This window comes from Rhinopithecus bieti, unplaced genomic scaffold (genome assembly GCF_001698545.2).
Source record: "Rhinopithecus bieti isolate Rb0 unplaced genomic scaffold, ASM169854v2 scaffold_19285, whole genome shotgun sequence".
NCBI lineage: Eukaryota > Metazoa > Chordata > Mammalia > Primates > Cercopithecidae > Rhinopithecus > Rhinopithecus bieti.
Window position 1 is genome coordinate 356363 of NW_016809495.1, and position 18307 is coordinate 374669.

Below are 18307 nucleotides of genomic sequence, written 5' to 3' on the forward strand. Positions count from 1 at the left end.
TTTTTTTTTTTTTTTTCCCTGAGATTGTGCAATTTGATGATAAAGTGGGCTCATTTTATTTATCTAGATTTTCTCAGCACCTCACAGGAAAGCAATATGTATTAGCTACATATTGTCTCTTTTACAAAGTGAAAAATTAATAGATATCCCTAAATTTGCAAACATGTCCTATAAACCTGTGTAGTTCTTTTAAGTTTATCTTCCTACAGTCTGTTTTCCAAAATGTGAATTATTTTCAAAAGCAAGATATGTTTGGTCTCGATCACTATTATATATTTTTTTGTTTTTATTTCAAAAACTCTGTTGACTTTACTAAAGTCAGTTCTTTTATCCAAGCACGTTTTAAGTGTTCATAGCGGGAATAATAATTGTTTTTAATTTATGTTTGAACTTTACACATAAAATTATATTTTGTAGTCTCAATGTAATTATTTTCAAAACCATTTTACAAAATACCAATATTTCTATATAAATCTATAAAATATTTTCAAAACAAATTTTTTTCTACATAGATATTTTAGGGATATTTTAAAATCCAAGATTTATATATAATCATACATGATGATTCCAAAAATTACCTCCCAGTTCAGTTAATGAATATAGTTCTAGGTCAGTTAATCTGAAAATATTTAGATTGGAACAACATTGTATAAGAATAAAACTAGAATGTGAAAGAGTAAGAAAATGTTCTTGGTATGCTTACTGGAAGAATTAAAATGCCTGAGGTATAAAATGGAAAAAAATATTTACGAATTCTTTCCCTTTTCAACCAGTAGATGTCATGTTTGGATGTCAAAGCCCAAGATTATTATAAGGTTATTTCCTTAGTTTTACTGTGTCTTTATTACAAATCAGTATATAAGCATAAAGTATAATTGGCTCTGAAATTAGAGGAGAAAATTAAGTGTGTCCCATTTCAAAAAATTTAAGATGCCCTTTTCCAATAAAATCAAGAAGCATTTTTCCTTTTTAAAGCTTTTCCACGGTAGGTTCAGGAGAAAGTATGCCGTGAGGCGTAAGTAAGCACATCTATATTTAATCATAATAACTGAAAATTATTTCTGATTAGCAATTACTTATTACTAATCATTACTATTTATGCACCATCTAAAAATGTTTTTTACCTTTAATTCCAAGTAATATGATTATTCAACTAAAAAAAACTTTCACTAATTTGTTTTTTAATCTCATGATTCTAAGTAAAAAAAGTAATAGATCTTATTGTATTTGATTATTGATTTGTATAACCTTTCATATGTTATCCCTATCTCCATTCTGCACCTTAATTTATTTATATATAATACGAGATATTGAAATAGTCTCTAAAGTATTTTCTAATCTAATGCTCCATGAAAAAATATTACCTGTGGTTTAGCCAATGCAGATAAAGCATTTTAAAAAATACATTGGAAAGCCTTTGTAATAGCCTGCAATTAAATATAAAGATGATAACATTTTATAGTGAAATTGGATCTATTTGTAATATTTTAGTGGGTTAGACTGGAGCTTAAGTTTTTACTACCTTGAAAATGGATCTTGATAAACAAATTCATATTACTCACAAGATCATGAGGATCTGTTTTTTAACTTCAGGGTAAAACTATTTCAGTAACCTCAAAAGTGTTCATTTAGATAAATAATGTTCCTAGAACAATGGCAATTTGTATTCATGGCATGCAGCCAGTTATCCTCGTGGTAGTCAACAAAAGTCAACTATACTAGGATAGCTACTTCTTGAAATGCTTCGAATATTTCCTGTTATTATTCTATCCTACTTCGCCCCATCCCCATTATCTGATGTCTCTCAGTCTTGCCCCAGAGAGATCCTGGCTGTCGGATCAGGCATGCTGCTGCCAGTCTCAGAGGAGGAAGACCAAAGAGATGTTTCTTATGACTTTAGGATAAGTTTTTACATCTTTTATTATATAGACTTGGAGGTAATTTCAGAGAGAAATTTCAGCCTGTTTAAAGCATTCCAAATTGTAAGACCTGTATTTCCTTACATCAGAATAACCCGGCGTATTTGAGAATGTCTGGATTCCTGGTCACCACCTTAGAGGTGAATTCATCCTTATGAATACTATATTTGGAAAGATATTTTTCTTTACAATAAATACGTGCCCTTTCAAGAGGAATTTTTTTTAATGTTATGAGATAATTTTGAAATGCCAGTTCCTCTGTATTTAAACCATATTTAGTCTAAAATTAGTTAACATATCAAATCCAGTTTGACAGGCAAATGTTTTATAGCAGCCTACAGTTCAGTTTCAGGACTGAAAGTTATTTTAAATGACAATCTTGTGGGCAGCTACCTTCCTCAGCCCTGCTAAATGGCTGTTTAAGTGTTGACTAAATACCTCAAGTAAAGCGAAATTTATAGTCTACTGAGGTAGGCCATTCCATATTCAAAAGTCATTGGTAGAACATTTCTAAGTCAAAGTATGTACCCATTTTAATAGGAAATCCCTGGTATTCATCTTATTTCATGTATCTGTTAACGTTTATTCTGATTTTATTTGTGATCTATTTCAACTCCTAGAAAACTGTATTCCCCCACCCCCCACCCCCGCTTTTTTCCCATGCTAAATAATCCCTAGTTGTGCCTGTATTCTCTTCTTGATTCTCTTTGAATGAATTGTTACTTTATTAAGAATGGGCTACTTAGAACTGAATCAGTCACCCTTAGGCTTCTTCCTTGATTAAATAACAAAAGCAACCCCTCAGTCTTCATAGAAAAGAAACACTAGACTTTTACCTCCCCAATTCAATCCAGATACCACTCTGTAAAGAAAACACTCTAGGTTTATGTTACTCATCTAAGCAGCTCATTACTTCTTTAGTAAATTTGTAGGTATTGAATGTGTATTTTTAATTAAAACTTCTAGCTGTCTGACTCGGCTACTACTAAATTCACTTCCTTTATTTCATTTTGAAAAATTTTGTTTCAAATACAAATTACCAAGAATGTTTTGCTACTTGATTCCTTCACTCAGTATGTTGTTTTCCTCTCATTTGGGACTTTGCCTTTTTTTTTTTTTTTTTTCTGGTAGAGACATGATTTCGCTTCGTTGCTCAGGTTAGTGGGTCTTTAACAACTGGGCTCAAGAGATCCGAGCACCTCTGCTGCCCAAAGTGTTGGGATTACAGGCATGAGCCCTACAGCTGGCCTAATCTAATTAAAAGAAAAAAAAAAAAGAAAAAAAGAAAAAATGTTAAATGAGTGATGATAGAAATGCAGCTTTTCCACTTATTAAGAATTGCAAAGCTACATGAAAAGTCTGGAAAAAAATGTAATTAGTTTCTATGAATGAGGAGGCCATACCTCCTCATTCATTGTGTTCTTTTTTTTTTTTTTTTTTGAGACGGAGTCTCGCTCTGTCGCCCAGGCTGGAGTGCTGTGGCCGGATCTCAGCTCACTGCAAGCTCCGCCTCCCGGGTCTACGCCATGCTCCTGCCTCAGCCTCCCGAGTAGCTGGGACTACAGGCGCCCGCCACCTCGCCTGGCTAGTTTTTTGTATTTTTTTAGTAGAGACGGGGTTTCACCGTGTTCGCCAGGATGGTCTCGATCTCCTGACCTCGTGATCCACCCGTCTTGGCCTCCCAAAGTGCTGAGATTACAGGCTTGAGCCACCGCGCCTGGCGATTCATTGTGTTCCTAATATCTAGGACAATATTTTTCATTGAATAGGTTCTCATTAAATATTGTTTTATTATTAAATAAATATGTTATTTGTAATAGAAAAAATTATACTTCAGAATATTGGGAAGCTGGATCTGTAATTCCAAATGGTGTGTAAACTTTTCATTTTGGCAATTAAGAAAACAGATGGTTTTATGTGCTATATACGCTATATGTAATTCATATTTCTTTAAAAATTAAATATAAGCTAAATATTGACTAGATCTTTTATTAAGTAATTGTTTTAAATTGTTTTAAGTTGTATTAAGTTCACTTTATTGATGAAAGCCGCAGGTAATACAAACACAAATTTTCATTTCCTCTAATTGTTTTCTACACAGTGAATCACTCACTTCCCGAAATACCTCTTTTGACCTCTAGGATACCACGTTTTTAGTTTTCCCCAAATTTATGGTTGTTCCCTCTTGGGCTTCTGTGTGATTTTTATCTCCTCCCATAACTCTCAACCTTGGATTGCCCCAGTGTCAGACTTTCACCTTCTCTATCTACTCACACTCCCTCGGTATCGTGGCTTTAAATTTAAATTCTATCTGCATGCCTACGGTTAGCAAGATTATATCTCCAGTTCTGATCTTTATTATATTCCAGAGTAGTTATATCCTACTGCATACTTGATGTATCTGTTTAGATCACTCAAATTATTTAAAAACGACTTTGATCTTCTTTCTCCAGATTTCATCCTCCCATAGATTTCCATTTTGGTTGATGAAAATCCCATTCCTCCAATCACTTAGACCAAACAGTTTGTGTTCATCCTTCTCTTCTCACACTGCTCATCCAATCAACCATGAAATCTCACATTGTTGTCAAAATGTATCCAGAGAATTGACAGGATTTTTACTAGTGGAAGATAGAGTAGAAATAGTAAAAGGGCCAAAGGGAATAAGTATGCTTACACTACAATATGTCATCATTCAAATTTAAACACACTTTCTGTTTTCAGGAAAGGCCTATGCTCCAGAATTCTATTATGATACCTACAATCCAGTATGGCAGAACAGACACCGTGTTTATTCTTACAGTCTACAGTGGACACAGATGAATCCTGATGCAGTGGATCGGATTGTTGCATACCGATTGGGTATCAGGCAGGTGAGAAATCTAATCGATGTCCTTTTTACTTTGTGGTCCTCTGTGAAGACCTTGTTGTTACCATTTTTCTAATAGTTTTGCATGGATTCCAAAATATATTTTATGTATATGTGTGTGTGTGTGTGTGTGTGTGTGTATATACACACATATATATATGTTTTCACCATATGTATATTACTCTACACAAATTGTTCCAAATTACTTAAAAATCTTTGAAATTACACATTTTTCACTATGACAGCAGACATATTAAAGTGACAGCCTTTGAGCCTTCTAAAATCCTTCATCACTAGATATGCGAGATAAATTACATGGTATAACTTCAGAAAAGGATCTTACTTCAGATGTGCTCACACTCACCTGTACTGCATAAGCATTTGTCTTGTTTCCTAAGAAGCCAGAAGTCGAACATATTTTTACTTTAGGAGTTCAAGATATATACAGAATGTGGCATAAGCTAATTTAATATGTCTGAGAAATAGAAATACTTTTGTAAAATGAAAAGAAATTGAAGTATGATAGTTTCTTAAGGAAGCTGAAAATCAAGTTATGTGGAAAAAAATGTATCTTTTTCAAAGGGTTAAAATGTTAAATTCACGTATCCTTTGTATAAATGATATTTTTGAAATTTAAATGTAGATCTTTACATTGTTTCTTGTTAGCATATTATCTGGATGAATTTCAGCATAACAAAACATTTTCGAAGATTTATTTGATCACCACGTAATCTATTAGCTCTCCCTCAAAACCTTGTATTATCCCTGGATTGGCAAAGTGTATGTTCCACTTCCTTAACTAAATCACAGAATAATCTTTTGAGTTGGGATGGTAGAAAGTATAAAATTTTCACAGAGTAAGATTGATCAACCTCCAAGGATTCATTCACATTCAGCTTTCTTTTTTTTTTTTTTTTTTTTTTTTTTTTTGATACCGGAGTCTCACTCTGTAGCCCAGGCGGAGTGCAGTGGCCAGGATCTCAGCCTCACTGAAGCTCCCTTCCGGGTTCACCGCCTTCTCCTGGCTCAGCCTCCCGAGTAGCTGGGACTACAAGGCGCCAGCCACGTCGTCCGGTTAGTTTTTTGTATTTTCAGTAGAGACGGGGTTTCCCGTGTTTGCCAGGATGGTTCGACTCCTGACCTCGTGATCTGCCCGTCTCCGGCTCCAAAGTGCTGGGATTACAGGCTTGAGCCCCGCGCCCCAGGGCTCATTCAGCTATTCTACTCATATAACCATGTTTTTTTTTTTTTTTTTTTTTTTTATCTTGCTCACAAGGTCACAATAAAATCACTTGTATGATACATTACTCACATTAAGATACATTGTAAATTGCATATTTTTATTCAACCTGTTTAAGATTCTCAAAAAAGTGAAAGAGCTTGTCCTAGTGAAAACATCCTGGCCTTTGATAATTACTGGAATCTTCTCTAAGTGCTCACAGGCTACCGATATAGCAGACCATAGTGGATCATTCTCGATGTTTCTCTGGTTATCCCTCATTGAAAAAGGTCTGTAGGTAAATCTGAGCAAAACTGAAATCTATATGAACATTGTTCTACTCATTCTAATTTGCTAATTTTCTTTAACAGAGAAGATACAAACAATAGCAGCAACAAAACAAATTAGCAGTTCTTTCTCCCTCAGTTTGTGGGCTTATTTCTTTCTTTCTTAACACAGCTAGTATTTTAAAACCTTTCATATTTGGAGTATCTATAAGGATTCTTGACTTTACACACCTCATACACTTTTTAAAACTCCTTACTACATTGTTTAATCATTCACATTCACTTTTTTGTTATACATTCTTTGTAGAAATATAAGAATCTATGACTAAATTTTCATTTGTAAAATTGTTTTCTTTAGGTAATTATTGTGCTATTTTCTGGTTATAGGTTTATTTGCAAAGATAAAGTCATAATTGTATCTTTAGTTTCTTACTTTCTTCCTCAGTTGTGTTTTCTTGGAGTCTCTGGGTAACTTCCCATTACTAGCTGTGTGTTTTAAATTCATAGAATTTACCCAATCCTTCTCATCATCCTCTTCCTTTACTCTTATGCACCTCAAATACTTTGTTTCCACTCAGTATCTGTGTTGTGGATGCAAATCAAATCCTTACCTATAAGCCAAATTTTAGAATTTAGAATTCCTCCCAAGAGAGATCCTGTTATTTAAGCCTTCTCTTTCTCATCCATATATTGTACTCATTCACAAACTATCCTCTGTAATATTGTTGTTAGGATTGCTGCACCATTTTCCAGTGACAAATTCTTCTTTTATTTTCCTTTCCTGACATGAACATCTCCAAATTCAATTTTTAATATTTTTATCATAAAACTGGTGTATAACTCCCTGATATGCAGTGACACACATTTCTCAGTCATTGTATTGTTCCTTTTGAAAAATTAGTGAATTTTCTCCTACTCTTCTCCTTTAGAATAAATTATATATGTTTCCATATGTATATATAAATTTCCCTTTTCTATGTTTTTTAAAAATAATGAATTCCAGACACACTTGGCTTCCAATTCTAGGCAAGATAGCCTCATATTTTTATAGCTACATAACCTTGAGCATGTTTCTGAACATATCTAAGCCTGGGTTTTTATCCTGTAAATTGAAGATTATACCTGTCAGGCAATTGGAGTATGAAGTGGATTATGCCCCCACTTGTTCCACAGGCCAGGTACTCTTGTGCAGGACACTCCTTGCACAAACAGTTATGGCAATTCTTATACTCAGCTGTCAGTGTTGTATACAGATTTTTTAAAAGAGTACATTTCATGAGCTGAGCATGTCTAATATTTTTATTATTTGAGTTTTATTTAGTATACTCTATATTCTAAGCCTATGCATTATTTCAAGTCGTGGTTTTTACAAAACAATTTCTAGATCTTTTTTTTTTTTTTTCCATTATGTCTCATTTTCATTTCAAACCTATTGTCTTCTGTGAGGTCTGTGTTATTGATTCACATTTTTCTCTTCCACTTCAAGTGTTCATTTCAAGCCTTCTTGATTGGATCAGTAAGTCTGATACTAATACTCTTCTTTCCAGGTTTTGTAAGATGCATGCTATCCACTAGAGGAAAAAAACATATTTCTGGTGTAATAAACCATGGTGCAGAAAACAGATATTTCCCTTACTCAATTTTTGAAGCTAACTCTTTACCTGCCACTGTATACATTCTTTTCTGGACTCCTTTGTTCTTAGGATTGTCTTTTATATTTAGAAATAAGTGTTTTTTTCTAGGGTGCTTTTCATGATGCCCTATTCTAATTGGTAATTTCACTCTTTCCATGGGAGAGAAAACTTTGATGTACCTTTCAGGGATGTCTCAATAAAGAGTAATGACTTTGCGCTATTCTGCCAATGTGAATAAAATGGTGCTGTTTGTAGATGGACTGTAAGAAGAGAAGGAGTATGTAGACACACACCTCTTTTTTTTTTTCACAACTATAACCTCTGCATGGAACTCTTGAATGAAACATCTCTACATGCAAAATGGTCCCAGCAAGCAACAATGCTTTTGAAGATTCACTTACAAACAAAAGTTTAGGATGATAAGGCAAAAGTATTCTAGATACAATACAATCGATGTAGTTCTTTAAAAAAAAAAAAAGAAAAATCCCTTTTTAATAACAGGCAACACAAAGACATTAGGAAATAGGCTGTATTTTTATATTATTCTCTATGAAAATTTAAATTCTCTCCTTTACCAGGCATTGACATTTAAATATCGCTATTATCTTAAGACACAATCAGATACTAACTTTTAAAAATCACCTTTGGAGGCCGGGCGCGGTGGCTCAGGCCTGTAATCCCAGCACTTTGGGAGGCCGAGACGGGCGGATCACGAGGTCAGGAGTTCGAGACCATCCTGGCTAACACGGTGAAACCCCGTCTCTACTAAAAAAAAAAAAAAAAAAAATACAAAAACCTAGCCGGGCGAGGTGGCGGGCGCCTGTAGTCCCAGCTACTCGGGAGGCTGAGGCAGGAGAATGTCGTAAACCCGGGAGGCGGAGCTTGCAGTGAGCTGAGATCCGGCCACTGCCCTCCAGCCCGGGCGACAGAGCGAGATTCCGTCTCAAAAAAAAAAAAAAAAAAAATCACCTTTGGAGAAAGAAATCGAAACCACTCTTGAATACTGACCTGTTTATTATGTTAATGAAGATTTTATATTACATGCATGTAGCCTTTTTCTTCTGCCAAACTATTTCAGAATCCTAAATCAATGAGCTTTTGAACATAGTAAACATAACTTAGATGGTTTAAATAAACTGAGTTAGGCATTGGCCTAAGCATTATACATTTTTAAATACATGGATTTCTGTCCTAATAACTGTAGTTCATGTCTTTTACTAGAAGGCCAAATTTTATTCAAAGGATTATTAATTTATGTTAAATATTTTGTGATTTTAAAGTCTTATTATTTTAGGCAGTATTTCTATTTTTAGCCTATACATGTAAATGATTTCTTCTATCCATAAAATACCTAGGTTATCTAGTACAAAATATCTCACCTCTTAATATCAAACATGGCCTTGATTACACAATGCATTTGTGTGTGAGATGAAATCTGAAAACAAATTAGATTCTTTAAGACTAATAGCAAATTAAGTTCCTAAGACTATACCTTGTTTTTAATCCAGAAACCTTTAGAAACCTTATTAGTGATTCTTAAATAGGACTGTAAAAACCATTGCTGTGTTATTAAGCTCATAGATGTATGGGGCTGATAAATTGAATCCAGCATTCCTTGTTGGTTAAACTGTATGGTCTGTATTTAAATTTGATTAGGAAGATTGTCTCAGATTTCAGTATTGACTTACACTATTTTCTTATAAAATAATGCATTATATCTAGAAAAAAGTACAGAAATCACTGCTTTAAGAAATTTAAAAAGAGAACCAATATATAATGAGAAGCTAAAACATTAATTTGTGGAAAAGTTTTCTCAGAATCTTTATGTCCTAACAAAGTTGTATTTTTTAGGCTCAGCTAAGCAATTGTTTAATCTCCTTAGACAGCTACTAACCTCCAATTATTTGCTTCATTTGTTACTTAACAGGAAAGAGAAAAAGGTTATTTGAATGTCTACTTTCCTTGGTATCTAAGGAATTAAAAAACAGGGAAAATGTTTCTAAGTTATCTAAATATACCAAGCAACGTAAACATCATTTGACTTCATTTGAAATGTACACAATTACAGTTTTAAATAATATACAATTTTAAACAGCTTCCTTTTTTATATTCAGCCATAGAAATACACAATGTTGTGACTTTTTGACTATATCTTTGGAAAGTAGGATATTTTATTTTAAAAAAAAACCTTAATTGACCCATTCCTATCTTTTAAGTCATGTTGTATTTAAAATTTAGAATTATCATACTTATTTGCTCTCCCATTCAGTCAATAAAATTTTGATTAGATTAGTTATATGGCAATTTCCAAGAATTTAAAAATGAAGAAGTATTGTCCTCAACGTCTTATAAAAGTAAGTGGTATAATACAAATAAACAAAGAGTACTATAGAAATCCATGGGGGCAGTTAGTACTGCCAGGTAGTGGGGCAAGAAACAAGACCACTGAGGTGCAAACTTCATTTGTTTGTTAGTTTTATAAGTTTATTCCTCAACTTTCTTCTTAAATGGTGACCACTAGTAATCACTAATTACTAATAAAAAATTACTAAGCAAATACATATGTTTGATACAATTGATTGTTGGATGACTTTATTACAAATTTAATTTTGGTCTTCAGTCGATGTGACTGTAACGGTTGAGCTGTTGCTTATTTCTCCTTTCAGTTAAAACATTTTTAAAAGTTATTTTAGTGAATAATTGTTTGCTTATTGTTGCTTGTTAAAGGCTTAATAGTGTTGTACAGTCTACAGATGCTGAAAGAGAACGGTAGGATAAGACAAATGACATTGGGATAACCTGTGTGCTTGACTTAACCCATTTAGATAGATTTTATTGCAAGAACTGTTTGGAGGAACATTTCATGCCAGTTCAGGAAAATATGTGGAGATTTGATAATCTGGATTCTTTGAATAATCTTAAATCATGAATAAAATGACACCTTCCAATAGATTAATCTTATAATACCATACTGAGTATACTGAATGTTTTTACAATAGAGACAGGTACAACAGTTAGGCACATATTTGGAGTGTGTACTGATGATTTAGATTAGAATAGTGAAAGGGGAGAAGAAGAAAAATTGAATTAAGAAAATGTTAAAATAGGCAGAACTTGAATTTTGACTTTGTTTTGAGAAACTATTTTGAAAAAGATAGTGACCTTATTTCTCTGATATTCACTTCAATTTCTTTAGTGAATGCTCTGGAAAGCACTAAACATATAGAAATGAGACAGAATGAAGGACTGAGAGAAATGTAGAGAAACCATTTTGTAAGTGGTCTCTGTGGCTCTGGAAAAGAAACAAGCCATATGTCAGTGGTAAAAAGTAAAGTTTATCTTCATGTTCCAAATGAAGGACATTGGACATACTTCTTCATTCCTGCCAACTAATTTTACAATGTGTTTATTAGAAGGGATATATAAATGGTAAATTTGAGAGACCTGGCTGAAGGATTGACCTTGATTGATGTAGAAGTTTCTGTAAAATAAGGATACCTTGTCTTGGAAAACTCCAAGTACTTCCTGAGGATTTTCTCTGTTGCCTTTGTATAGATTTAATTCTGTTTAGAAATATGGTTTGAGAAAATTAATTAGAAATGTGGAGGAAACAAGCAACTTCAAAGACACTTAAAAGAGTGAAAGAAGGTTAAATTATTGACATAAATGAGATTTTTAATCAATGTTTACAAGTATTCCCGTATTTCCAGATGTGGTCTTGTTAGGCTGGAGTGACAGGGGAGCATAAAACAGTTATCCAGATTAGAAACGTGCTACTAGAATTTGGGTGAACACTTTTTCTTCAATATATTAATTTATAAGTTGAAGCATTAGATATGAAACTGAAGGTAGCAAAAATTTCAGCATAAGTTTTCCATCTGAAGACAGTAGTCATAGAATTTCCAGCAAAAACGAACTGAAAGGTAGAAAAATCTTATATTTGTATGGAAACTAAGAAGACAGTGTGTGAATGTGCATTTGTGTGTATGTTTGTACTTACAAACAAAATTTTAAAATATGAAAATGCAAATTTGCTTATGAGCAAAGTACAGCAGGTCCTTGAATAATGTCATTTGTTTAAAGTCATATGGTTATAATGTTGAGGAGAAAAAAATTCAGTTCCTGGCTGGGACCACTGTCTGTATGGAGATTCCGTGTTCTCTCTTGTCTGTGGATTTCTCTAGTTTCCTTTCACATCCCAAAGATGTGCACATGAAGTGAATTGGCATGTCTAAATGAATCACTCCCAGTCTGAGTGAGAGTGGGTGTGTGTCTGAGTGTGCCCTGCAATGGGACGGAGCCCTGTTCAGTGTTGGTTCCTGTCTTGCACCCTGGCTGCTGGAATAAGCCCAGGCCCCCACACCATGAACCTCAACTGGAATAACTGGGAAATAATTATCTTCCTTGTTTGTATGAATATTTCTTAAATGTATGTATAGCTCACATTTATTTTATGTTCAATATTAGAAGTGTTTGGGGCTTTATTTAGAAGTTTGGTGATGTTTTTATTACCAGAACTATGCCATGGGATCTTAACACTTGTTTAGATATCAGTTAACTTAAGGTAAAATTGGTTTCCTTATATGTCATTTCACTTAAACTTGCAGTTGATTCTGAATCGATCATCAGTTTAAATTGCTCCTCTTAAGTTTAATGATAAATGACTATTAGTTTAGCTTTATCATTTTCAGTTGCAGTTCAAGTTTCTTAAGTTATCTTGAAGTGTGGCGTCATCCACATTTTTCCATTACTTTTATACCAAAAATCTGATGGTTTTTTAACATTTAAAAGGTTTAACTAAAATAGCTGAAACAGTATCTATCTTTGAATAATACGTGTTTGACATGACAGATGTCAATAAAACTACATAACTAGTGCTGTACAACTACTCAATAATGGACTGCTATGTTTTCTCAGCTTCTGTTTTCTGTTTTAAAATGTTCAAGAAAGAATTGCAAAATATCACTGAGTGTTTAAGTTGCTTTATCAGACTTCAAGTTTTGGAAACCATTTGTAAAAAGATGGAAGCAATAATGTAAGTAGAAATTCGAAGGTAATGGTTTAGATATCACAGGCGTCACTTATCTTTTTTATTTAACTTTTATTTTAAGTTTAGGTGTACATGCGCAAGTTTGTTATATGGGTAAACTTGTGTCATGGGTGTTTGTTGTGAAGATTATTTCATCACCCAGGTATTAATCCTAGTACCCACTAGTTATTTTTCCTGATTCTCTTCCTCCGCCTAACCTCCACCCTTCAATAGGCCCCAGTATGTATTGTTTCCCTCTATGTGTCCATGTGTTCACATCATTTATCTACCACTTATAACTGAGAACATGCTGTATTTGGTTTTCTATTCCTGCATTTATTTGCTAAGGATAATACCCTCCAGCTCCATCCATGTCCCTGCAAAGGATATAACTGCATTCATTTTTATGGCTGCATAGTATTCCTTATGCATATGTACCACGTTTTGTTTATCCAGTCTACTACTGATGAGCACTGATGGCCGAGACTATGGGTTTACTAGATACAGGATCATGTCATTAAGTCTGACAGTTTGACTTCTTTCCTACCTATTTGAATGTCCTCTATTTCTTTTTCTTGCCTGATTGCTCTGGCCAGAACTCCCATTATTATGTTGAATAAGATTGGTGAGAGAGAGCATCCTTGCCTTGTGCTGGTTTTCAAGGGGAATGTGTCCAGCTTTTGCCCATTCAGTATGATGTTGGCTGCAGTATTGTCATAGATAGTTGTTATTATTTTGAGGCATGAAGGGCCATAGGAACAGTTCCAAAGAAGTTAAACTTTACCTTGAAAAGTGGGGAGACACTGAAAGAGTTAAAAGAGAAAAGTCAAATACTCATTAATATGGTACTAAATTAATAGGCAACAAGCATGAAGTAAAAGCTGTTCTTTTTTTCAAATGAAGTATAATGACCTGAATCTGATGCTGCACTGGAAATTTGAGAGAAATATATGTGGCAAAATCTGGAGGATTTGATGATTGAATGGAGGCTGGGGGAAGGGAGAGAGTAAAAAGGCAGGGATGAAAACAATGTTCACTATTTACATGCTTATTGTCTTTAGACAACCTTGTGTCAATTCATATAAATATTTGTCTCATTTCTATATATTGAGAACATATCCTTGAACATGATTGTTACATTAAAAATGAAAATTAACTGTCATTGAGATGGATGTTAGGCACAGGTTTAATGAAATATTTGCAAGGAAATATAAAATTATAACATTTATAAACAAAATCTGAGGAAAGCTTCAAGTTAAAATATAAAAATATCTGCAATGTACTAATACATCCATGAGGTTCGTTTGTTTTGTGTTCTAAAGATCTTAAGCTAAAATTTTTCCTTTAGAGTTCCATATCTTAGTAAATTGACACAATACAAAATTCATAGCTTTCTTATATTTAATAAGCAGTTTATCTGCTTAGATAAGCTAATTTTGAAGATATATGTGTTCATGCTATAATATAAGGTACTGCAATGATAGGTCATAATTTTAAAAGGAAGAATTTTTAAAAATAGTTTCAATTTAGATGTATTTTTTCCTTTACAGTATCTCCTCTATAATTTTTAGATTATCCTTTCCTCACAGTAGAAGGTATCTTAGCCGGGCGTGGTGGCTCACGCCTGTAATCCTAGCACTTTGGGAGGCCAACTCGGGTGTATCACGTGGTCAGGAGATAGCGACAATCCTGGCTAACACAGTGAAACCCCGTCTCTATTAAAAATACAAAAAATTAGCCGAGGTGGAGCTTGCAGTGAGCCGAGATCATGCCACTGCACTCCAGCCTGAGCAACAGAGGGAGACTCTATCTCAAAGAAAAAAAAAAAAAAAGAAAGTATCTTAGTATCCCACTAATCTTAGTGAACTAGGTTAAGTGTTTCTATGTATTGATACAAAATTATCTTTGGAATGTCAACTGTATTTTGGAGGGAGCATGTTGATGCATGTACCAGGTCTTAATTTCTCCTTTTGGAAGGGACATACAGTGCTTCTGCTCACACTTTCTTCACCAAAGCAACCCCTTGGCTTGATCTGAGGAAAACACGGGGAATATAAAATGTTCTTTGAACTTGCAAGAAATGAAAGAACCAAATACTTGTGAAGAGCTCAAATTACTACAAAGTTCTGCCTTTCTGAATAGCAGTATTTGATTGAATATATTAATAGTACATTTGATTTTCTAAAATATAACCTCAAAAGATCTACTTTTAAGTTTATTTGTAGAATACTAAAGGAATAAGAATAAAGATTTGATTCCTCTTTTGCAATTAAATGTATTATATTCTGCTATGGGTAAATGGGATAAGAAGTGCACCGGAAAGAAAATATCCATGATCTCATGAAGCTTATAGTTTGGTAGAGTAGCAAGCAGACAAAAAATTAATGGATAGAAAGCAATTAATGCTATGCAACAAATAAAACAGACATAGAGGGAAAACTGTCATCATTAAAATTCATTCTGTGTGCCAAATGATTGAAAATTTGAGAAGGTAGCAGAAGCTGATCTTTACATTTCCCACATGTTCGTTATTTTGAGACAATTTTCAAACCACCTAGATGGAAAGTGGACTTATACTTCAATCTGGGGAAAGTAGGAATCTAATTATGAATAATCGAGCACAATAATTAAAATGAAGCAGTAACTTCTCTCATGTTCACTTGACATTTTACTTATTCTTAAAAACTATAAGAGATAAGGTAAATTACCTAAAAATTTAGTGGCTACATTTAGAACCGTAAATTATGTTCAGGAATAAGAAATTAAAAATCTTCAGAACTGGAATACAGTTTAAATTTATGTATTTTGAGGATGTGTTATGTCTGGGAGATATGTAAAAACCTGTGAACAATTTACAAGACAGATCACTTGCACAGCAAACTCTTAACGAATGAGAACTTGTGAGGATCTAGGAGGCATTGTCACGGAGGCAATTAGCCCTGCTTTGAAAGTGGTTAAGACTCCTAAATGTTTCAATCAATACTACATTTTCAAGCTTACTTAAATAATTATTTTGAATTTTCTATTTCAATAATCACAATTTTTAAAAAGGATAGAATAATCCTAAATAGTTCCAAAGAATTGATCAGGGTTAGAGAGAGGTGGCAGAAGATAAAATTTTCAAGGGAAGAGTTGTTCTAGTCAGCATATAAAGTACTAGGAAATCAAGAGCTAGAGTTTTAGCTCTTTCCATCCCCTTTCAGTCAGCCTACTCTAGCAAATAGCTTTTGTTTTACATTTTTAGCCTCTGAAATTTTGAAAGAGGTTTACACCACTCCAAATTGTTAGTTCATATTTTATAATAAGCACCAGAAATTGTAATTTTAAGGATCATTTTGGTTTTGTTTCTGATGTGTGATGATATGTGTGACAGTCATTGTCTCTTTGTGAGGACTTATATCAAAGTAACACAATGGTGCCTAAAACTCTTTTTGTTGCCTTTAAATTGGTATATAATATTCTAAATCCTAGGACAAAGATGTGCCTCTCACTCTGCACTAATGAGAAGACAGAAACAACCTTAACTATGTACTCAGGAAAAATTCCTACTTTGTGAAACTTTCCTTTTTATTTAGGAGAAATACAAATACTGTACACAAATAAACAGCTACTGTGATATCAGGTACTAATAATTTTTTTTGAGGGTTAGAAGACAATCAGATAATGGAAAAAGAGTGGCATTGCTATTGTATAAGATAGTGTGGTCAAGGAATGCCTCTCTAAGGTGTTGGCATTTGAGTAGAGACATGAATGATATGAAAAATGGTGTCACAAAATAATTCAGCTAAGAAATGAGAGCAGCACATAAGTATGTCATAGGAAAATAAAAGCCTCAGTAAATTATACATTTGTAAATCAAATACATATATATAATATCTATTTCTGTAGGCACTATATCATCAAAAGTCTCTTGGACAAAATTTACAGTGGTATATTATGAGAATAATAGCGGTCTAAATTAAAAAATGTAGTGTGAATCTAATTATTAGAATAATATAGAGGTCAACATGAGAGAATTGACATTTTGCAGATTAGAAGAATGATCAGCAGATATTCTCAAATTGTTAGAATGAGAGGACCAATAGAATACTTGTTAGTGGGAGATGAAAATGCAAAATCCACAACTGATTTGCTAGAAAGCAAGAAGCAGGCCAGCACTTTGGGAGGCCAAGGCGGGAGGATCATCGGGGGTCAGGAGTTCAAGACCAGCCTGGCCAACATGGTGAAACCCCAGTCTCTACTAAAAATACAAAAATTAGCCAGGCGTGGTGGCATCCCAGCTGCTTGGGAGGCTGAGGCAGGAGAATTGCTTGAATCTGCGAGGCAGAGGTTGCAGTGAGCTGAGTTCATGCCACTGCACTCCACTCTGGGTGACAGAGCAAGACTCCGTCTCCAAAAAAAAAAAAAATGTAAGCAAAGAATGCAATGTTGTAATTGAGACAGCTTAATGGGAGTCAATTGGTAATTAATCTGTCTATTGACACATTTTTAATGTGCCATAACTTTAAATAATGGCACATTTTGTCAGGGTGGGCAAAATGATTTCCTTCTGATCCAGAAAGACACATCTCTCTATTGAGTAATTGACTCTACTATGGTTATACATTGTTTTAATAAACAGTAGTCTAGACTGTGGGAATATTACAGTGATCCAAACAAAGAAAATTATCTCCCTCATAGAGCTGTATTATACAGGATACATTAACCTATTGTTAGTTATAAAGTACAAAGTTCTAGCTAACAGATGGCAAGTAAATATATGCTCTAATTTATATCAGCAATAGAACAGTGAAGTCTTACCAAATTTTAAACAGAACATGTGTGTGATCATATTTTTTAATTAATGGTTTTACTAGAAAATGCCATGATAGATTTTATTTTATAAAACGAGGCAATGACAAGGCTCAGTGTTTCTATCAATACCCAGGTTTATTTAGCATGTCCTAGGCACCCATTTACTTGCAAAAAGAAAGTACGGTAATTCTGGTCCCAACTATTACTTCATATTTTAAATATTTTAGGACTATGAATTTAGTAGCACACAGTAAACTCTTGGTAAAATTATTATTATTTTAAGGACTCATCTCATTTTAAGCAAAGTAAGCTTAAGCACTCATTTTGGGGGTATACATTGTACAGATAAATGAATGAAATCATTTCAAAAGCAAGAACAATGTCATTCCTTTCTGAAGTACATCTCCCTCTCTCCCTGCTTATTCTGCAGTACAGTATCTAGCACAGAGTGTCTTAATATGCAATATCAATACTAACTGTATAATATTAATACTAATTATATACTATTCATAAATTATTGATGACTTTTATAGAATGACAACATGCCATTGTAAGT

At 33.7% G+C, this 18307-nt stretch overlaps 1 protein-coding gene across 1 annotated transcript in view; it reads left to right on the top strand.

Annotated features, from left to right (window-relative positions):
- MDGA2 (MAM domain containing glycosylphosphatidylinositol anchor 2) overlaps positions 1–18307 on the top strand; it is a 391758-nt gene that overhangs the window by 301861 nt on the left and 71590 nt on the right. The window contains exon 8 of the mRNA XM_017889604.1: positions 4644–4792. Coding sequence (XP_017745093.1) covers positions 4644–4792 — 149 coding nt within the window. The remainder of the gene's footprint in view (positions 1–4643; positions 4793–18307) is intronic.